Source organism: Sphaeramia orbicularis, chromosome 15 (assembly GCF_902148855.1).
Source record: "Sphaeramia orbicularis chromosome 15, fSphaOr1.1, whole genome shotgun sequence".
In the NCBI taxonomy this organism is placed as follows: domain Eukaryota; kingdom Metazoa; phylum Chordata; class Actinopteri; order Kurtiformes; family Apogonidae; genus Sphaeramia; species Sphaeramia orbicularis.
The window spans coordinates 17,150,723-17,174,654 of NC_043971.1; the positions used below are offsets into that span (position 1 = coordinate 17,150,723).

Consider the following 23,932-nt stretch of genomic DNA (forward strand, 5'->3'; position numbering starts at 1 on the left):
CGAGCAGGAGTGAAAGTGAAACTAACTCGCTTTAAAGTTCCTCGTATTCTCCGGGCAGCACACACACACACACACACACAGGAGCAGTGAGTGACAGAATCTCTGCGCAGCAAAAAAAAAAAGTTAATATATCGGTTACATCGGCTACATATTGGCCGATGTTGATTAATTGGTGATATGCTATAATCGGCCTGATTAATCGGCTGGACGATTAATCGGTCGGGCTCTAATCCATATCGCAAAAAACGAATGGTCTTGGTTTGAGAGAGTACAGATATTTGTGGTGAAATGAAGGGAGTAAAAGTACACATTGTGAGAAAAACAGATACTCTTGGCTAATATATAGCAGTTTGTTCATTAGCTGTGAGCATGGGAATCATATTTTTACTTTGGTTTGACCACAGAACAATAAGCCATGTTTCAGATAAAATCATAAAAACAGACAAATAAGTATAAGTCTTTATTTGCATTGTTTTTTATCTTTCATTTTGCTGATTTTTGTTTGGATTTGCAGTATTTTGGTGTTCTCAAGTGCATAAATCTATATCTCTAAAGCTGAATTATGACCATATTTTGTTTACTTTATGTCTTCTTGTGTTTCTATTTAGTAAGTTTGTGTTGGAGTCTGTTTTGTACTTGGATCTGATTGTTTTTTGATGCTATCAAACTTCATTTCAAAGCGTATTGCTGCACATTTGCAGCTGTGGAGAAGATGGTCAGAACTGCAAAAGTTGGGAGTAAACATATGGATTTTCTTCTACATAGAAATCAGTGTTGCACCCGTTATCATGGATGTAGGCAACGGAGAGAAATTGATTTAGTTAACACCAAAGAACTACTTCCAAGATGCACAGAGAAGGAGAAAAAAATACAGCAGTTCAAGAACTCTAGCAGCGTTTGTGAGGCAGGACACATTTATTTTAGAACAACATGCTTCAGGTCACGGCTTTTATCAGGGTCATCGGGAAATACATAACCAGCTGCTTTTAAATAAGACATAGTGACCCTGACAAAAGCTGCAAGCTGAAACGCATCGGTCTAATTTTAAACTTAAAGGAGTCATATTTTGCTAAACCCACTTTTATTAGTCTTTGGTTCATTTATTTGTGTATTCGGACCATAAAACAGCCCAGCCTCCGTATCAGAAGGAGACATTTGTGGAGCTGCAATTTGATAGCAACAATCTTTTTTCTTGAAATGACATGGATCTCAGAGGATTGAGCTTTTAGGAATAATTCCAGTCAGTAAACTACAGTGTGTAGCTTTAGCATCACTTACCTTAAAGGCGTCATATTTTGCTAAACTCACTTTTATTAGTCTTTGGTTCATTTATTTGTGTATTTGGATCCTAATAGTTCATAAAGTTGGAATTTGAACCCTCCAGGTGCTGCAAAGCTATCTTTATATTCATTTTGGCAAAAATCGAGTGGATTTCTACAACCTGTTTCTATTCCTGCCGAATTTGTTATGTTTTATAACTAGTTACATCACAACATTTGCACATATAAGGTCAAGACTTCCAAAAAACATTTCTCTGAGTATGTCATAATTGTTTTTCAGCAGCAGCGGTTGTAGTAAAAATGGAAAATATGTCCAAACTGTGAGCTGATTACCTAGGGGTATGCAATGTGATCGTGAAGGATTAGAACGTCTTGGGGGGTGGGACTGACTCTTCCACATTGATTCTTTTTTGGAGTGCCTGTATTAGTGTTCTTCTCATTTTGGACTTCTTCCTCCATCCAAGAGCACCCAATACACCGATTATCAGTTGAAAAACAGGAGGATTATTGGAAACGGTCATTTCTTTGTTGATATTTTGCTCTGTCATTTTTTTTTTTTTTTTTTTTTTTTTTTTTTTACTCTTCACATTTATTGAAAGCTACCTTAATCAAAGTGTTGTTTACATTTTAGTATGTTTATGTTCTTGGCACATGTTGGTAAAATTGCACAAACTAAAAACTAAATTAAAAATGTTCTGGAAGGTTCTTTGGCCTAAGTATTTTTTTTTAGGGCTATGTTTTACATAGGGAGATTGTTTGGTTGCACTGTTCGGAAATGGATCAGTGTAAAGAATTTTAATCAAATCAAGATCGTGATTTTATTTTTTGAAAATCGTGATATATTTTTGCCATATCGCCCACCCTTACGATTACTAAAAATGTTCAGTTGTTGGTTGTATTAACGAACATAAGTGGTTGGACGGGACAGAGCAGCATGGCTAACAACCTGGAGGGGGTGGGGCATGAACTGGCTCATTTGCATTTAAAGGGCCAGCGCTCAAAATGACCTTTCTGGTGTCATTACTCAGAAATAGGGTTGAAGATGGACCTGTGGAGTTGAATTAATGAAGAATTCAGACCCAACCATAGTATTTACAGTTTATGTAGACCACAGGGAAATGTTTTAAAATGCATAATTTCATTTAAAAAAAAAGCAAAATATCACTCCTTTAAGTAAAGTCGCACTGTGGAAGTTCTTGATCTATAGTACATTTCATTCCTGATGTGCAATCTGCTGCAAAAAAAAGTGTGCAAATATTGAATTTAGGTCCTTAAATCTGCAGAGGTTTGGCAGCTCGAAACTATCCAGGTACTAGTTCAATTATTTTGTGGGGGGGGGGGGATCCTCTTGGAAGAGAAAGTCTTTATTTTTTTAGAGAAGGTACTTTTTCCTGCTTCCTTTTTCTTTTTGGTTTGACTTTGTTTTATGACATTAGGACTAATCATTAGCCCAAAAATGAAAAAAAGAAAGGTCTGTTCTTTGTATTTGACATATTTCCTCCAAAAAGAATGTTGAGAGGTGGGTGATTTCATATACTGTCTGTATTTAATCCTGTGATTCTGCTTGAATAACATCAGTGGTTTACACCTGACATTTTTGCAACTTACAGTTTTGCTTTTGTTAGTGAAAACTGCCAACACTCAATCTGCATTTAGCTGGAAGCAGACGGGAGTTAATTAGGCTGTCAGTGGCAGATTGACGCTTCTCCTCTTCATTGCAGACGCGTCAAACTACACCACATTGGAAAAAAAAGACCACCTACTGCGCTGTCATTTTTATTTTATTTTTTTACCTTAGTTTCAGACAGCTTGAAATGTGAAATTTCCCCAGAACTATTCATCAGTAAATACATCTCAACTGGGTAAAAGCTCTTTTTGTGGAGCTTATTTTCTGCACACAGGCCCATGTCTAATACCAGCAACCACTACTTGAAAGTCTGCAGCAAAACTCTAAAACCTCTCCATATACTGAGGCATATAAACTCGGTTTCTGATGTCCTTAAAAGCGAGTCCTCAGTGTGATGTCTGAGTGCAGTAATGCAGTGCTGCTTACTGATTTGGTTTTGTTCTGTTGTTTTGTCATGAGCGACTGGCTGGAGGCTGTTTGGGTGAGCGATGAGGAACGCTGTCTGAATGAATAGGCTTCAGGGTGGCCGGTGCAGGAAAATAGAATCTCAAGCATGTACACACACACACACACACACACACACACACACGTACATGCATTCACACGCAAAGACGAGATACAGATGTCTCTGAGAAAAACTCTCACAGTCCACTCTCCTCCCTCCCTCCTCTGTCTTTTATCTCACTTTCTCTTCGTCTCATTTCTCATTGCGCTGCTTCTGGCTGTGTGCAAATTCATTCACTGAGGATGGAAGACCGCTCCGCACCACACACTTCCATTTAGTCGTACGTTCAGTTAGCCAAAGACTACTCTGCATGCTGCTCCAACAGCCATTTTTAATGAAATTAAAGATCACTAATCACTCACAGAGACCGACACTGACATAATTTGAGTTCAGAATCCATTTCATGAGTGTATTCTGTGACTTTCTGGGCTGTTCAGTTCCACTTGAGTAGGTGATAGCGATGGGGATCGAGAATCAGTTCCAGTTATTCTGATCCATCTGATGCCATATTAACACTAATATGGATATTTGTTGTTAGTATAGTATTGTCCACCTCTGTCACTTATTTCTGCGTTGTAGTGTAGGAAATGCAAAAACAACTGCCATCTGGAACAAACACTCTGGTTTCTAGTGGACATTCAACTGCACACATTGTGATTAATATTACATATGGAAGAATAAGAATGAGTCACAAGTTAATTTATAGACTCCAGTTACTTTATTGCCTCACCCCCAAAGGGGAGGCAAGGGGTAATGTTTTTGGTTCGGTTTGTTTGTTTCTTTGTTAACACTCTAGCAGTAAAACTATGGGTTGAATTCATACCAAATTGGGTTTATAAATTACCAGTGACCCAGAATAGATGTGGTTACATTTTGGGAAAAGTAGGTCAAAGTTGAAAATTTTAAAGAATTAAAAAAAAAAAAAATGCTCCCATTTACTTATAATGGGCGACATTTCAAATGTCTATAAAAAAAACATCAATTTTGTTTCAATTTACGTCAAACTTGGTACATATATAGAGGCAATTCATATGATGATATCAGCACATGCATAGACATAAGGCTAAAGACGTTCATTTTGTCTTCTGTTTATGTAAATATAGTTTTTTCTTTTGTTCAGACAAGGAATAGTTTTTAGTTTTTAGATGTTACCTGCTTGACAGTTTCGACTGTGAAACTGAAAAGCAGGTAACATCTAAAAACTAAAAACTATTCCTTGTCTGAACAAAAGAAAAAACTATATTTATATGCATAGACATGATGACATCAGCTGAGTCGATGCCAAAATAAGCTACAGTACATGCAAGGGGCGGAGTTTGTTGTGCCTGGCACCACTTGTCTTATTTATTTATTTATTTATTTATTTATTTATAAAAGACAATGCAGGTAAACAGAGTGGAGATATAGAATATCTGATGTTCTGCACAAAGAGCTTATAGCATTTAGCTCCAGCCCCTGTCATTGATGATGTCATTGTGTAGCTTCGGGTTGTGGAAGTGTATCCTTCATATTACGAGGATTTCCACACCATCATTACAAGATTGGGCTGATCCATTTCCCAGTAGTGTCTCTGCTGACCTTAATTTCCTGCAGGTATGACCTATATTTGATATTGCAGAAGCAGGTTCATTATGTGAAGCAACAACACACATGCGCAGTTTGGAGCGTGATGCCATCGTTTTCCAATCTCTCCATTTTTCCTGTCAACACAGAAACTCAGTAACTAGAGTTTTTAATCATTTCCACTTTAGAATGCATTCTCCCTTCTCCAGTTTTTGTGACCTAAAACGTCATTTACATGTGGACAAAAGTTGAGAAAACAAGTACTGCCAAGCACAACAAACCTCACCCGTCGCACATATAGTAGCTTATTTTGGCATCAATCCAGCTGATGTCATCATGTACAGTATATGCGTGTGTTGATGTTGCCTCTATATATGTGGCAAGTTTGTAGTAAATTGAAACAAAATTGATGTTTTTATAGACATTTTAAATTTTGCCCATTATAAGTAAATGGGAGAAGAAAAAAATATTTTAAAAATTCATAAAAAAAATTCATTCATGTATAAACCAAATTTGGTATGAATTCAACCAATAGTTTTGCTGCTACAGACATGTGGAATTTCACCCATTATAAGTGAATGGGGAAAAAAAAAGATTTTAAAAATTCATAAAAAAATATGAACTTTGACCTACAGTTCCCAAAACGTAATCAGATCTATTCTTGGTCACTAGCAATCTATAAACCCAATTTGGTATGAATTCAACCAATAGTTTTTCTGCTGGTGTGTTAACAATCAAAGAAACAAGAAAAGCACTCGGAAAGAAGCGCAGATGTCCACCAAGACAGATCTCTCCCCCCCTCCCCGATCACCACCAAAATTGAATAATTTCTTCCTTGTACCAGTATCAACATTTCCTGAAATTTTCATGAAAATCTGTCCATAACTTGTTGAGTTATCTTGCTAACAAACAAACAAACATGCAAACACACAAAGCAAAGCGATCACAATACCTCCTGGTGGAGGTAACAAACAAACCAAACCCAAAAAAATACCCCTTGCCTCCCGTTCGGCGGGTGGGGTAAATATCCATTTTGCAAAACATCAGGACAGTCACCTCTTGAGCTTACCAGTTGTTTTTTTTTCATAAATGCTATCAACAATAACATCAAACTAGCGTCCATGCTGCTACAAACATGCGACAACAAAGCTTTGCACATCCTTTTTGAATAAAAGAAATTAGAAGGAAAGGGAAATAAATAATCAAACTGCACCTTTTGAGCAACAAAACCAGGAGAGAAAACATGCATGCAGGTGTGAGTCTTTGTTGTAGATTCTGCATGACAGTCATTGATTTTTAGAGCTTTTATCATTGAAATGGTATCCCATTGAAAGCCTACACTCTACACTCAAGTGCAGCTAATTTCCAGTAGAGCGGAGCATCCATTAATGAGGCAAAATGTCTGATAGTAGAATAACATCATCAAGCAGTAACTTTTAAGAAAATCTACAGTAAATGAGTGGAGTGGAGTTTGCATGTCCTTAATCTAATCCAGGGGTGTCAAACTCATTTTAGTTCAGGGGCCACATTCAGCCCAATTTGATCTCCAGTGGGCTGGACCAGTAAAATAATAACAGTGAAAAAAGGAAAATGATATTATGATCAATTTTACACCTACAAAGTTACCTTAACAATCTGAATAATATGAACAACTTGAATTGTCTTAAGAAAAACAAGTGCAATTTTAACAATATTTTGCCTCGGTTTATCAGTTTATCATTTACACATGTGCATTACAATCGCACAAAACATTTAGTAACAGGCAGAATGTTGGTAAAATTGCATTTACTTTTCTTAAGACGTTTCCGTTTGTTCCTATTTGTTCATGTAATTCACAGTTTTTGTAAAAGTATAGTTTGGCAATGTAAACATTTTCATGTAATTTTACTTTCTTACACTAAAAAAATGAGAAAATTTGAGGTTGTCATTATTTAGAGGTTATTATGATAATATTTTACTGGTCTGACCCACTTGAAATCTAATTGGACTGTATGTGTCTGTATGTGGAACCTGAATTAAAATGATTTTGACACCACTGACTGATAATATCTTCAGTGTAATTTTTGCATTTCATACATTCATCTTACGAGCCAGATTGGACCCTTTGGTGGGCTGGATTTGGCCCCAGGGCCGCATGTTTGACACCTGTGATCTAGTCTGTCTCTGAAAACCTGTGTGAACCATAAAACTGATGAGGAATCATTAAGAAAATTACTAAGAATCAGACCAATAAGCAGAATCAATAATGGTGTTGGTACCAATGACATCTATTCAGTTCTCATCAGGAGTGGGTGGACGCTAATGCGAGGCTAAATGATCAAATTAACACATAAACTGACCACTTTGTTTTCTTTCTTGTGTTTTTTTCACAGATGCGTAGCACTCGAGGCGTTTCTATCTGGCCTGTGGGGTTTGTAGGCGGCCGAGCGTATGAGCGCCCCCTGGTGTCCGGGGGTAAAGTGGTGGGCTGGTACACCGGCTGGAGGCCAGACCGACCGTTTGCAACCGACATGGCAGGTGAGAGGCAATCACCCAGAAATAATCTATACTAATGTGTCCATAAGTGGTTCAATGTTTGTAATCTATACGTATGTAATGGTCATTTATGTTGAAGTGATGAGTCATGGCGGAGAAATCAATGCATATTAGCTTCTTTTTGCCAATGCATTTTAAAAAGGCAGATAAAACAGATAAAGTCAACCCTATAAACCAGGGGTGTCAAACTCATTTTAGTTCAGGGGCCACATTCTGCCCAATTTGATCTCCAGCAGGCCGGACCAGTAAAATAATAACAGTGAAACAAGTAAAATTCTATTATGATCAGGTTTACATCTGCAAAATTTCCTTAAAAATCTAAATAACATGAACAACTTGAATTGTCATAAGAAAAACAAGTGCAATTTTAACATTTTACCAGTATTCTGCCTCGTTTTTATCAGTTTATCATTTACACATGTGCATTACAATCACACAAAACATTTAGTAACAGGCAGAATATTGGTAAAATTGCATTTACTTTTCTTAAGACATTTCCGTTTGTTCATATTTGTTCAAGTTATTCACATTTTTTTGTAAAAATATAGTTTGGTAATGTAAACATTTTCATGTAATTTTGCTTTTTTACACCAAAAAAAACTAAGAAAATTTGATTATTATGATAATATTTTACTGGTCTGACCCACTTTAAATCTAATTGGGCTGTATGTGTGTGTATGTGGAACCTGAATTAAAATGATTTTGACACCATTGATTGTTAATATCTTCTGTGTAATTTTTGCATTCCACAAATTCTTCCCGCAGGCCAGATTGGACCCTTTGGTGGGCCAGATTTGGCCCCCGGGCCGCATGTTTGACACCTGTGCTATAAACATTTAAAAACAATACTATTTAAATGTTCTTGCCACCTTAAATATTGGAAATTATTGTCCTTGAACAGAAAGTGAGATGTGGAATGTAAAAAAAAAAAAAGAACAGTACATTGTATTGTTTTTTTGTTTGTTTTCAGTCCAAAAGACATGAACTCATCATCAGCTACATGATATTGTGGACCCATTACAGATTTTCATGTCCAAAAAATGCCTTACACCTGCACTACTCCTCAAATAGTCCATGTTATTACAGAAATCTAGTCTAAGATCTAGACTTCAAAGGTCTAAAATCATCAAATCAATCTTGTGCATGCTCATATTCATTAGGTTTCCTCTATGAATAATCTATGTAAGGCCTTGATCTGAATTTGTGAAGAACCTGGAGATACTCATGTGTAATAATTGATGCTAGATGAATAAATGTGAATTGAAACTGAATTGAAAACCGCCAAAATGTTTTGAAATCCATACTGAATTCCTACAATTTGTGCATTTTTATTTACTCATCTGCCATTAAAACAGTGTTGAATTTAAAGCATGTTGCTGGAATGTTAATCACAGACAGATAATGCTAAATCACCTCTAATACTGACCAGTAAAGTCCACATGAATACATGAAACAATCCATATTAACAATGAAGTTAGAAATATGAATTTATATCGTCAAACTGTCTTTTACTGTAGGAAAAACTATTTCAAAATAAATAAATAAATAATCATCATCATCATCATAAATGTCAATACGTACTTTGTTTCAGATGATCAATATAATTAGTATCCCATGATGCACTGAGGTTTTAGAGTTGAACGCATCTTTCGTAAGCCTTATTATACTCTGACAAAGACACTGTGCAGTTAAAGCCTGTTGAGGTTACTGTGTCTGACTGTTGTATTTTTGCACAACCTACCTTTTAAAATTGACAAATGATTTTTTTTTTTTTTTTTTGCAACAGTCCTTTTTGCACTTTTGTTTTTGTCTCTTCATAATTTTCTTCTTATGATAATCTTTTATCTAATTTTTTGTTCTTCTTTGTAAAGTCTTCATCTGTTTTAATTATGAAATGCTGACAATCTGCAAACCATAAACAGCTCAATAACTGTGAAGATGATTTTGTCTTTATTATGCAAGCAAAGGGAAAAAAGGGCATACAAAAAATACAGTTTTGAAACAAAAAATCAGGATTTGAAAATAAAAATGAAGGTTTCAAAATCTTTAAGCTTAACAAAATCGATTGTGTTTTCATTTTCTTCCATTTCAAATGTGAAACTTCTGCTGGCAGGCAAAAAAAGTTTTGTCATTTTAACAGTTTCGTTTGCAAGTCCAAAGGTTTTGAACCCCTAAATCTTTTGCAAATCTAAAAGTTTTGCTTGTAAGTTCAAGTGGTACCTACTTCTGGGTCTAAACTGTTTGCAAGTAGAAAAGTTTTGCTTGACATGAAATGAAACCTTCATTTTTGTTTTCAAATCTTGATATTTTTTTTGTTTCAAAACTGTATTTTTGGTTGCTTTTTTTCCCCTTTGCTTGCATAATAAAGACACAAAATTATCTTCATAAATAACCATCTTGCATTCTGACTCTTACAAACACAGATTTGACCCTCAAAGATCTAAATTGTAGCCAGCGACCAAAAACATCTACTGATCTTAAATGTTTAATAGGGTTTGAACCACCAATGCTATTAATACATCTAAATAATTCAGGTAAAAAACAGTTTCTCAGCTTTTCATCAGCATCAGATACGACCCATTTGGATGTCCAGAGGCTTTGTAGTGAGCATGGAAACACTATGATCTTCTGCAACATTGATTCACTAGTAAACCGCATGTAGTTTGACAAATCCCAGTAGTTTTAGGTTCAGTTAAAGATATATTTTTCTGAAACAGTCACTTTTTCTTCAGTTTTCTCTGTTTTGACATAACAACCCTTAAATTCACTCTGAGCTTTTACAAACATTGACAAAATTAGTGAATTAAACAGAGGAAAATACCTGCTTTTCATTGAAAAAAAGCAAAATAAAGAGGAGAATAATGTAAAAAAAAAAAATGGTGATAAATAACTTGAAAATTTGATGGTGATAAAAATAGTTCTTTAACAGCTCCTTAAAATAGATCTTTTAGGGTTAAGAAGTACAAAGTCAAAAAATCTGTTTAATTCCACATCAAAATGACAATCACACTGCAAAAATCCAAATCTTACCAAGTGTATTTTTCTCATTTCTAGTCAAAATATCTCATCACACTTAAAATAAGACATAATCACCTAAAGAGTATATTTTCAGTGAGATATAAGAGCTTATTTTTAGACAATAGATCTGGAAAATTTTATTTCAAGAAATCTTACCAAGATAATTTTCATTTGTTCCATTGGCAGATTTATTTATTTATTTATTTTTTGCTTGAATTATGCAAAAAAAATCTTGAATTTAGCAAAAAAAATCTGCTAGTGGAACAAGTGAAAATGACTTGGTGATTTCTTGAAATAAGATTTTCAAGATCTATTGTCTAAAAATATGTTCTTATATCTCACAAGTGACTCTTTAGGTGATTATGTCTTATTTTAAGTATGATGAGATATTTTGACTAGAAATGAGAAAAATACACTTGGTAAGATTTGGATTTTTGCAGTGCAGAAGGGAGCTGTGTATTTGATATAATAAAACAACATAGTTGAAGTAGTTCACCTCTTGTACAAGAATTCCCAAAATATTAGCATCATAAACTACTTGTACACTGTAAAAAACGACTGTAGAATTAACACCAGAAAGTTGTAAAATTGCAACATAAAAAAAACAGTGTAAGTGACAATACAATGCAAAGTTGTTTATTTGAAAAGATTTTTGTGTTAACGATTGAATCAAATATAGCTGTAGTTTTTACAGGAAGAGTATGTGAACAAAACCAGATTTGTATGTAGAAATGATGTATTTCTGTTGTTTTTAGGAAATAAAACTGTAAATTGAAAAACAATGTGGTGCCGTTTAAACTGCAAGACCATAATGTTGAAATAATGGCCTATTTGCTTTTTTTTCTTAATAAAAAAGTTATAAAAAATAGTAAACATTTAAGAATTTGACTTTTTAAATCTGTAAATTAATGGGTTGGTAGAGTTAGTAGAGCGGCTCGTCCAGTAACCAAAGGGTTGGTGGTTCGAATCCTGGCTCAGACTGTCCATATGTCGAAGTGTCCATGGAAGACGCTGAAGCCTATATTGACGTGGTGGCTTTGGACGCCATGAGTGTGTCTAAAATGCACAGAATAAGTGCAGTCCATTTACCAGTTAAATCTACATGTTTAAAATGTTAAATCTACATGTTACTCCATAAACATGTTTACAGTTGGATGTGTTTTTTACAGTATTGTTCTGGAAACCACAGCTGCCAGTTAGGGCTGCACGATTAATCGATTTTAAATCGAAATCGGATTTTTTAATTAGGACGATTTTTAAAAAAGGGAAATCGTAAAATCGATTTCATCTTTCTTCTGCCTCCGGGCCGCGCGCCTCCGCGGGCTACCGTAGGCTCTTCCTGTGACAGCGGTCTGTCACAGAAGTCCGTGTAATGACCACGGACGTTAAATCTGTTAATGAACCCGCAGTACTTATAGCAATATAAGCCGTGGCTTCACGCAGGGATCCCGCAATTGAAATATAGCGAGATGGGGATCACTCATCTTCCGTTGTCCCGGATCCGTACCGTACTGTCTTCTTCCGAACCGGGTCTGGGTCTCGGGGTCATCAGCCTCAGCAGAGGAGCCCACACAGCCCTGTGCCCACACACATCCCCCAGCTCCACAGACAGAATCCCTCCAGTGTGTCCTGGGTCGGTCTGTTCCACGTACGGATCCCTCAGTTTAAATAGAACCGCATGTGGATCACTCATATTACGTGGTCCACGCACGCACGACTGATGCCTGTCACTGACTGACACTGGTATCACTGCTGTGGGCCCAGGAACCCCAAAAAGGGGAAAAAAAAACAAACAAAAAAAAACCAAAACTCTTTTTTTTTTTTTTTTTTAAATAATTAATTTAGTCCTCTTACTTGCCTAATTTTTCATTCACAAATGTAAGTTTTTTAACACAAAACCAAATATTATTTATATTTTGTAAGATGTTGAACTTTATTTAAAGCTGTTAGATAAATGTGGAAACAAAAAGGCTATAAAAAACATAAGTATTTGCTCTGATTTGGACATTTTATTATAGTGTATTCCCCCTGACAAACTTATGTTATTTTCTTGTTGTATACATTGTTTGTGTGCTCTACTTCATTTTAAAGATTTAATGAAGAGAAAAAACAAAACTGTGGGTTCATCACGTGATCCCATCACAGCTTTGAGGTCGGAGCAGTGGCTTGCATTGTGGACTGCTCACGAAAATGACATGCTGACTTCTGTTGTCTTTTCTAGTTATACCCAAAAATCGAAATAGAAATCGAAAATCGAGTTTTTAGAGGAAAAAATCGGGATTGTTTTTTTTGCCAAAATCGTGCAGCCCTACTGCCAGTTTTTTTCCATAAAAACAACAGGATTTTTTTTTTTTTTTACAATGTAGAAGAATAATTTTTATAGTGCAAATCTTATTTTTGTTCTGTGGAAATATGACTCCAAATGCAGTAGTTTCCAATTATGGAGTGATTCCATATTTTACAGGCTAAGATAATTGTCTCTGGAGGCGAGGCCTGTTTTTCCTTTAGGGACTGTGATGCTGGCTTTATCTTCTCTCATACATACTTCTCCAATAAGAAATTTTCCAAATTTCCATTAATTCCACTGATGGACTGAGTGTAGATATGATCCTGTAACTGCTGCTAATGCCACTCGAAGCCATTACTCAATCATGTATTGGTCTGAGGATGAGATAATTAATTTACTCCTGTAAAAATTGAAGTGTGAAAAGATACCTTGCACAAATATCAAGTATTTCTATGACTAATGCCACAAAATGCTTTAAATATTGTCTTTTTTCTTCAAAAAATAATAAAGCTAGTGTTTTGAGCCCGCTGGAAAAAATATACTGTTGAAACATTTATACCCCTGTTATCTGAAATTCAAGTAAAAGACAGTTAGCTCAGATGCTTTACTAAGGATTTTATAGTATTAAGGAATAAAAGTGGTGATAAAAGCTTGTTTCCTTTTCCTTTAGCTCTATACGCAGAGTTTTAAAAGCCTTCATTGATCAATTAATTGATTGCGGAACTGTTTAAGCTACTGAGATTGTTTTGGCCTGTTGGTTTTCATCAGAATCAGAGAATATAAAACAATAAGCTCTCCCTTTCTGTGAGTTTACCTTTAGAAAAGAAAGAAAAAAAAAAAAAATCAGACAGGTTTTCTATTGAGCTTCTGCATTTTCATGGATTAATTTGCCATAAAATGAGATCTGATCTTTCCAATTTAATGTTCTGACTGTTACACCTCCACACAGGAGCTCCTGTTCCTCTGTGTCGTTGCTTGATTGTTTATTCTTGAGATAAATCACAAAGCGGGACTGCATAGTGTTGTTGGGTAAATCTGTTCTGAAAAGCGATAGATTAGAAGAAATCAGAATTTAAAGAACCGGTTGGAGTAAAAGAAATGCCCGAGACTCTGAGAAACCAAACAGTTTGTGTTTAGAATACAGACCAGCCCTCTGAAATCTGCTCCCAGCAACAACAACAACTTTTGTCTATATACTGTATTTTTGTAATAGTTCAATTCCTTTCCTCTTTTGGTTTCTAACATAGCAGCAGAGTTTTCTTTAGCAGGGAAATAGTTCAAATATTTGTATTTATCAGTACTTTAGTTTCTTTTCTTACAACCTAAGGCACTAGCAGAGGCTTTCATTCACTTAAGTGGGTTTTAAATTACAACTCAACAACAAGAATGTGTATATTACAGATACCAACACCCCTTCATTTTCTGTTTTCTTCTTCAAAATAATAAAAGCTAGAGAAAGGACTAAAGATTTTCTATCATCAAGGTAGTGTCTTTTCTCCTTCATTTCCTTCAATATAGATTTATTATAACCTTGCTTTCTGCCGTTGACAATGGCATGGGTCTAACTAGAAAGATAAAATGAAAAGATGAGAAAAAAATCTAAACGAGTCAAATTACATATATTTTATTGGTAATGCTTTATAATAAGTACAGGGTGGGGAAGCAAAATTTACAATGAACATTTAGTTGTTTTTTCTCAGCAGGCACTACGTCAGTTGTTTTGAAACCAAACATATATTGATGTCATAATCATACCTAACACTATTAACTTATTTTAACAGATGTTTCATTTTCTAACCAAAAAATGTCAGCAAAATCACCATTTTATCTACAACAATCACTAAGTTGTATATTCAGTTTGATATAAAACGGTTGAAATTGATAAACGGAGCATCCAGAACAATTCAGTGTCATGTAAAACAACAAAACACTCAAGTTATTTTAGTTTTATCTGACAATGTAAACAAAGCAAAGACTAAAGAGAACAGAAAAATGTATATTAGGAAAATTATCATTATTTCAATATAAGATAATAAGTAATTCTTAATGGTGCCATTGTAAAAAAGGAATGATAATGCGCAATTAGTTAACAGTGGCCTTGCATAATTAATTTTTTAAGCTTTGTTGTTATTGTTCATTCACTGCAGAAAAATATGTTCAAAGGAGTTTACATTAAAGATAACAACAAGGATGTTGGGATCTGTAGGTCAGCAGTTGTGTGGAGTTTATTGGTCGTTGAAAACATTACTGTGAGGAAGTTACAGCTTATATTAGTGATTGACATATGAGTTTTCCAAAAAACTGCAGATATTTCGCGAAGTGGGTATTTTTCGTCACATTTGGGCCTTTTGTCCACACATACAGGGTGGGGAAGCAAAATTTACAATGGATATTTAGTTGTTTTTTCTCAGCAGGGACTACATCAATTGTTTTGAAACCAAACATATATTGATGTCATAATCATACCTAACACTATTATCCATACCTTTTCAGAAACTTTTGCCCATATGAGTAATCAGGAAAGCAAACGTCAAAGAGTGTGTGATTTGCTGAATGCACTCGTCACACCAAAGGAGATTTCAAAAATAGTTGGAGTGTCCATAAAGACTGTTTATAATGTAAAGAAGAGAATGACTATGAGCAAAACTATTACGAGAAAGTCTGGAAGATACTATTAAAGAAGAATGGGAGAAGTTGTCACCCGAATATTTGAGGAACACTTGCACAAGTTTCAGGAAGCGTGTGAAGGCAGTTATTGAGAAAGAAGGAGGACACATAGAATAAAAACATTTTCTATGATGTAAATTTTCTTGTGGCAAATAAATTCTCATGACTTTCAATAAACTAATTGGTCATACACTGTCTTTCAATCCCTGCCTCAAAATATTGTAAATTTTGCTTCCCCACCCTGTACACACTGTGAAGCATTAGTTAAGCATTAACAAATACTGAATTCAGTATTTATAAAGCATATTTCTGACATGAATACTCATTAGTATATGGTTTATAAGCACAGTTATAAATGTTCTACTAATCATTCATAATCATAATCATTCATCATTCATCACTCAATCATGCAGTTTGTTTGATAATCCCATGTGCTGTGTCTTTCCTTTGTTAGAATAATTCAGACTTTTGTGAGTCTTTAGACATTGCCAACCTTTAAATCTCATTTGTAAATACTTTATATGGCATAGATAGTCCACACTTTAGATGAGCTCACACCATATACTTAATTAATGAGCAGTATAACTACCTGAAATAATGAATTCCTGTATTAATAACTATTTATAAGACATCTATTGGAAAATAAATGTGTGAGTTAGTATAAAATACACACTAAAATATTCACAAACCATTAGTACATGTCCGAATAGTGTACGTGCAAGCATAAATGCACATTGTAACTGGTTCGTAGGTGATGCAATACTAAACTTTTAAATGCTGAATCCATAATTTATAAAGTATGAAAATACAATCATTTAGCACATTGTAGATGAGCTTATTAATGATTATTAAAACCCTCATAACTGTGCTTATAAACCATATATTAATGAGTATTCATGTCAGAAATATGCTTTATAAATGATGAATACAGTATTTGTTAATCCATAACTAATGTTCTTATTAATGATGATGAGTAAAACATTTATAACTGTGCTTATAAACCATATACTAATGACTATTCATGTCAGAAATATGCTTTATAAATAATGAATACAGTATTTGTTAATGCTTAACTAATGCTTCATAGTGTGTACTTATTATAAAGTGTTACCATTTTATTAAGTGAAAGCAGCAGCATCAAGAACAAAAAAGTACATGTATGCTAATATTCCACTATTATTTTTACATATGAACAGTGTATTCTACTTGGATATTCTGATTTACATCCTATTCTGAAGGAGCATTTTCAGATTCAAACAGATCTTATGAAGAATGTTTGGGCATTTATATGATAATTTAGAAAATTCATCTAATTTGCATGTTTTACTGCAAATTGTGATGCACAGCCTTTGAAGTAAAGACAAAGATCATCACTTGTAGAGATGAATGATGCAAAGAAAAGCCCATATTTCTTGTTGGAAGGAGAATCAAACTTATTGTTAAATATTATGACAGAGAATATCAACAGGTTTATGTATAGTCGCGGAAAAAATGATTAGACCATCAAGTCATCAAAAACAATGGTTTTGCAATCATGTACTAACTCCTGTGTGTATCATGTGACTAAAACAGACAGAAAAGAAAACATGGAATGTCTAAAAGCACTGTTTTGTCAGTACAATGCCATAGATATTGATGTAAGAACTGAAGTGATTTTGGTTATTATCAAGAAAACCATGGAAAATGGATAGATATCAGCTCTAAAATTAAATTGTTATGAGTTATTTTGTTGTTATCATTATATTTGTCCAAACAAATGTACCTTTGGTTGTACCAGGCATTAAAATGAACAAAAAATTGAAGAAAACAAGGGGTGGTCCAATATTTTTTTCCACGACTGTATTATGAGCAAGTACAGCAACCTGCAAGAAAGTGGTTGAAGGAATGAAAGAAGGAGGCATGGATGAAGAAGTTCACAACTCATAGCTAACATTAGCACATCAGAGTATGCACAGCTGCAAGAAAATGATCAAATATTAATTTTCATTGGTTTCATTACTTGTCAGTTTTGTCTTTTTTGGAATAAGGGCAAAAAACTGAACATTTTTCTGCATGTAAATGTACCCATGAGTGTCAATGGAATAGTGTGTAAATTCATCTTCTAATTCCAATTCTTCCATATTTTCATGGCATTATTAGAGTTCCACCAGAGAGCAAAGACTAAGCCAACAACATTAACGCATCTGACACTTTATTTGTCACTCATTATTCCTCTTCACCCACACATTCTGCATTTAGACCGTCTGCTCTCGGTTTCCATCAGTAAATAGAGAAAGGGCTGCCTTAGCAGAGGGTTTTAGATACAAATGGCGATTGCATGCTTTTATCTCTCAGAACACATATGTCGACACAGCCCTGAGCCGTGTGCAATCACACTTATGCACAGGTTCGCCTTTGGCATCCATGTTAATTAAACCACAATAACAAGACTGAGCTTCAGTTTGTCTGTCCTCCACTTTCCCGAGCCAAGATCGCATCCCTCCATCCTGCTTTCTACCGTCCTATTTCCCCCTAATCTGCCTCTTTTACACACACACACACACACACACACACATACACATACACTCAGTAATTATCTGCCCTACGTTTACACTCCACTATATAATTACACTGTCAATTTGCAACGCGAAGATTTACTGCCGCTGCTGTATTACGAAGCTTTTTTTTTGTTGTAAATTCTGCAAGAACAACAATAGCAGCACCAAGAGAACATCCCAAAGTTTATTCGCTCTTAAATTATTATTCATAGGGTTTACAATGGGGTGTCTGCACAGCGCTGAGTGAGTGCCAGTGCGTGTCCTAACAGTATTGTGTTATACAGAGGCTTATTGTTAGCAGACCACTAAAGGCTCCCATCTACTGCTCTGTCTCATTTAGCCAGACACAATGGAGCCAGGACAATGTTGATGTGGTGCACTATTCACCTCAACATGTGTGTGTGTGTCTGCACATATGCACAGACAAACATTAGAACATGCATTTGAACACACCTGTCAGCACTTGATTAATATGCATCAAATGGGTATGAATCAGAACAAGGACACTGAAGCTCTGCAAAAGCACCATCACAGCAAAAGAGCATGAATTATCATGTGTGTGCACAACGCAGACACAAAAGTACCTGCATCCACGATCGCATTCGGGCAAAAGGAGAGATTGTTTTGCCCTTGCTAAAGTGGTACTTGTGTCTTGGGAGTGCTCCAGGAGATAGGACATGAAAGTTTTTAACCCGTAATGACCCCGGTGTTTCTACCCGCTTCTCATGAAGTTGAGATAAGACAGTGTGAAGATAGAGACAGTGTGTATTCACTTTTACCGTCGACTGAATTTATGTGGGTTCGTATTTCTTACATTTTTAAAGCATTTCTCCTTTCCTCTCACTGCAAAGGAATGATAATCTGTAATAGATAAAAAATAAATCTGTCTGCATGTGTCTAAATGTGGACCTATCCGATAAATAATCTGTGTTTGCCAATATTTATTATTGCCTACATTTCACACTAAATGGACCTTGAACTTCCTGTACCTTTGCATCAACTTTATTATCACTGTCACCGCCACAGGGGTACTGTAGCTCAAAAACTATGGCGCATTTCAACTTTAAAATTTTACACAAGATTGGTCTCTGCAATATCTCAGTCCTCCTAGGAGAAGGAAGACTCAAATTCAAGACAGTTTTTGCCCTAAAAAAAAAAAAAAATCACACTCATGCTGCCAAATTCTGCCATATTTGATGGCTGTTATAAACCTAGACATGATAACTTCAGATGGGATATTTGTTCCTTTTTCTTACAAGGTAGGTAGGTAGGAAGGTCGGTAGGTAGGTAGTAAGGAAGGAAAGAAGGAAGGAAAGAAGAAGGAAGGTTGGAAGGTAGATAGGTAGGTAGGTATGTAGGAGGGTACGAGGGCTGTTCAATAAGTTCATGGCCTCACTCAGAACAGAACAACACAGACTGATAATTTATATTTTATTTTTCAACATAATCTCCATTTACAGCAATGCACTTGGTCCATCGATGTTCAAGCATCACTATCCCATCACGAAAGAATGTAACATCCTGTATTATAACAACCAGTATTTCTGGGTGAGGCCATGAACTTATTGAACGGCCCTCGTAGGTAGGAAGAAAGGAAGGTGGGTAGGTAGGTTGGTAGGTAGGTAGGTAGAAGGGTAGGTAGGAAGGAAGGTAGGTAGGAAGAAAGGAAGGTAGTTAGATAGGAAGGAAGGTAGGTAGGAGGATAGGTAGGTAGGAAGGTACGTAGAAAGATAAGAAGGAAGATAGATAGGTAGGAAGAGAGGTAGGTAGGTAAATAGGTAGGTAAGTGGATAGGAGGGTAGGTAGATAGGAAGGGACGTAGGAAGCTAGGTAGGAAGGAAGAAAGGTAGGTAGGTAGGAGAGTAGTTAGGTAGGAGGGTAGTTAGGTAGGAGGGAAGGAAGGAGGGTAGGTAGGTAGGAAGGTACGTAGGAAGATAAGAAGGTAGAGAGGTAGGTAGGTAGTAGGGTAGGTAGGAAGAAAGGAAGGTGGGTAGGTAGGTAGGAGGGAAGGTGGGTAGGAAGATAGGAAGGTAGGTAGGTAAGTAGGTAGGAGGGTAGGTAGATAGGAAGGTACGTAGGAAGAAAGGAAGGTAGGTAGGAAGGAAGGAAGGTAGGTAGGCAGGTAGGAGGGTAGTTAGGTAGGAAGGCACATAGAAAGATAGGTAGGTAGGTACGTAGGAAGATAAGAAGGTAGAGAGGTAGGTAGGTAGTAGGGTAGGTAGGAAGAAAGGAAGGTGGGTAGGTAGGTAGGAGGGAAGGTAGGAAGGTGGGTAGGAAGATAGGAAGGTAGGTAGGTAAGTAGGTAGGAGGGTAGGTAGATAGGAAGGTACGTAGGAAGAAAGGAAGGTAGGTAGGAAGGAAGGAAGGTAGGTAGGCAGGTAGGAGGGTAGTTAGGTAGGAAGGCACATAGAAAGATAGGTAGGTAGGTACGTAGGAAGATAAGAAGGTAGAGAGGTAGGTAGGTAGGTAGGTAGGTAGGAAGAAGGGAAGGTAGGCAGGAAGGAAGGAAGGAAGAAAGGTAGGTAGGTAGATAGGAAGGTGCATATGAAGATAGGAAGTAGATAGGTAGGTAGGAAGGAAGGTAGGAGGGTAGGTAGGTAGATAGATAGATAGACAGACAGACAGACAGACAGAATGTACTTTAACTCTCTGACAGTGGTGCAACAAGTATAGCAGTAGTTGCAGAGCTAACTAACCTTAGCCAGCCTGGTTCTGCTGAAAATGCATCAGTCCAACTACCATAATTTGTAGTGTCTGGTAAGTGTTACTGCCTCTGCCAATTGCGTTGAACAAATTGCAGCGTGGGAGGAAAGTGTCAGAGGTGACATCGACAGACAGCAACAACCTGCGACAAACGACACACCTGCTCAGTCCGACTGTTGGAGCTGCAAATTCACCACAAAACAAATCTGTGAATGAGACTGTGATCTGTAGTAGAACTGAGCGTTGGCCATATGAAGTCACAGATGAATTTTGTATTTTTCCCCCCAGAAAATATGAGTAAGTTTTATGAAAATTATTTTGCAGGACCGTAAGTCATCAATGCATCCAATTTTAGTTTATGACGGTAGAATCATATCGTCAAAAAACAAAAGCAGTGTTGAGAGAAAATAAGTAAAAACCAACTCTGAGGCATTTTGGAAGCACAGATAATAATTTAAACAAAAGTAACCGATGCAGTGCAATAATATTTATCACAATATAAAACTATATTATGATATGTGTCATTATTGTTTCGTATTCCAGACCCCTGTAAAGCGGGGTACACACATAAAGATAACTGTGCAGTTTTTGTCCAGATTTTCCACCTTCCCGACCAAGGATGGCAAACACCAGATTATCGTATGTTTTATAAGATTGTCCTGTGGTCTGAGGTGTGTTAGGAGTGAATTTGTCCTCATAATTGACTCTGAAATGGGTTGGGGCAGACAAATGTAAATATTCAGCTTTTTTTGTTTGTTTGTCTGTCTGTCTGTTAGCAAGGTAACTGAAAAAGTTAGGGGATTTTGATGAAATATTCAGGACATGTTGATACTGGCACAAGGAAGAAATGATATAATTTTGGTGGTGATCAGGGGGGATGGGATGGGATGGGGGGGGTGGGGGGGAGTTGATGACATTGTCAAGAAATGTTGATACTGGCACAAGGAAGAAGTGATACAGTTTTGGTGGTGATTGGGATGTGTGTGATTTATCTGCCTTTATCTGCGCTTTTCTACTTGTTATTGTATTTGTCCAAACAAATGTACCTTTAGTTGTACTGGGCATTAACCCTTTCATGCATGAATTATGAGAACCTTAATTATGATTTTTCCCCCCCTGTTTTTATTCCTCTTTAGGCATGAAAAAAATGCAATTGACAGCTTTTTATGAACCTATTTTTCATGGAGCTGCAAAAATGTCCACTCAAATGGATACAATGCGTTTAATTTTTGAAACAAAGAAACATTTATTTACGGATATACAGAGAAAACTATGAAATATAAACACTTTTAATGCTGCTAATCTGATGTTTTCTCATATTTAAACATACTCTAATACTAGTTATTACTCACTTCATGGAGATAATATACAAAAAAAACAAAACATTTTGTTAAAGAAAAAAATGATAATTACAGTCTAATAACAATTGATTTACACTCAAACATGTTACTGCAGATCAGGTTTATAAAGAACAGCAAAGTTACATATGCATAAGTGTCCACTGTGTTGGCTGATATGGAACTAAAACAACAAAACCCATGAATATACAAGAGAACAGTTGGAGAATAGCTGTCCACTGGAGTGACCAGTATGCATGAAAGGGTTAAAATGAACAAGAAATTGAAGAAAACAAGGGGTGGTCTAACCATTTTTTCTGCGACTGTATTAATAGACAATGCACATACATGTGTAAATGGTGATTCATGTCCAACTGAAGTGTATCACAGCTCTAATTTTTTTTTTTTTTTTTTTTTTTTTTTTTGGAAGGTCTAATCTGTGTTTCTGTCCATCGATACCATACATTTTCAGTTTATTTGTTCTGTACAGGGTGGGGAAGCAAAATTTACAATGAACATTTAGTTGTTTTTTCTCAGCAGGCACTACGTCACTTGTTTTGAAACCAAACATATATTGATGTCATAATCATACCTAACACTATTATCCATACCTTTTCAGAAACTTTTGCCCATATGAGTAATCAGGAAAGCAAACGTCAAAGAGTGTGTGATTTGCTGAATGCACTCGTCACACCAAAGGAGATTTCAAAAATAGTTGGAGTGTCCATAAAGACTGTTTATAATGGAAAGAAGAGAATGACTATGAGCAAAACTATTACGAGAAAGTCTGGAAGATACTATTAAAGAAGAATGGGAGAAGTTGTCACCTGAATATTTGAGGAACACTTGCGCAAGTTTCAGGAAGCGTGTGAAGGCAGTTATTGAGAAAGAAGGAGGACACATAGAATAAAAACATTTTCTATTATGTAAATTTTCTTGTGGCAAATAAATTCTCGTGACTTTCAATAAACTAATTGGTCATACACTGTCTTTCAATCCCTGCCTCAAAATATTGTAAATTTTGCTTCCCCACCCTGTATATGTTATATTTTCTGTGCAGAGATGGAAATATAAAAGACAGTTAATGCAAACACACCTGTTTGTACTCTTTTATTCCCTCACTCAATGAGAATCGATAAGAGAATCGATGAGGAATCGGATCGATAAGCAATATCGATAATGGAATCGGAATCGTTAAGTTCTTAACGATTCCCATCCGTAGCAACCACTGTACGTGTAAAGCAGGGTTAAAAATGAACAAAAATGAGAACGTTCAGATCAAATTCTACAGGGGTTGGACAAAATAATGGAAACACCTTAAAAAATCAACAAAATATAATTTAATATGGTGTAGGTCCGCCTTTTGCGGCAGTTACAGCCTCAATTCTCCGAGGTATTGATTCATACAACTTGTGAATTGTTTCCAAAGGAATTTTAAGCCATTCTTCAGTTAGAATACCCTCCAACTCTTTTAGAGACGATGGCGGTGGAAATCGACGTCTTACTTGAATCTCTAAAACTGACCATAAATGCTCAATAATGTTGAGGTCTGGGGACTGTGCCGGCCATACGAGATGCTCAACTTCATTAGAATGTTCCTCATGCCATTCTTTAACAATTCTAGCTGTATGGATTGGGGCATTATCATCTTGAGGTGAAGGTGTTTCCATTATTTTGTCCAACCCCTGTATATTAGCTGGTTTGCCGTCCGTCATGGTGCTTGTTTGCTGCGCGAACAGAGCGTGACATAACATGCGAAGGGTCAATAAATGGTGATTCATGTCCAACTGAAGTGTATCACAGCTTTATTTTTTTTATTGGAAGGTCTAATCCGTGCTTATGTCCATCGATACCATACATTTTCAGTTTATTT

At 36.0% G+C, this 23,932-nt stretch overlaps 1 protein-coding gene across 1 annotated transcript in view; it reads left to right on the forward strand.

The window, feature by feature from the left end:
* Positions 1-23,932, forward strand: part of b3gat2 (beta-1,3-glucuronyltransferase 2 (glucuronosyltransferase S)) — a 151,450-nt gene that overhangs the window by 75,732 nt on the left and 51,786 nt on the right. The window contains exon 2 of the mRNA XM_030156667.1: positions 7,348-7,492. Coding sequence (XP_030012527.1) covers positions 7,348-7,492 — 145 coding nt within the window. The remainder of the gene's footprint in view (positions 1-7,347; positions 7,493-23,932) is intronic.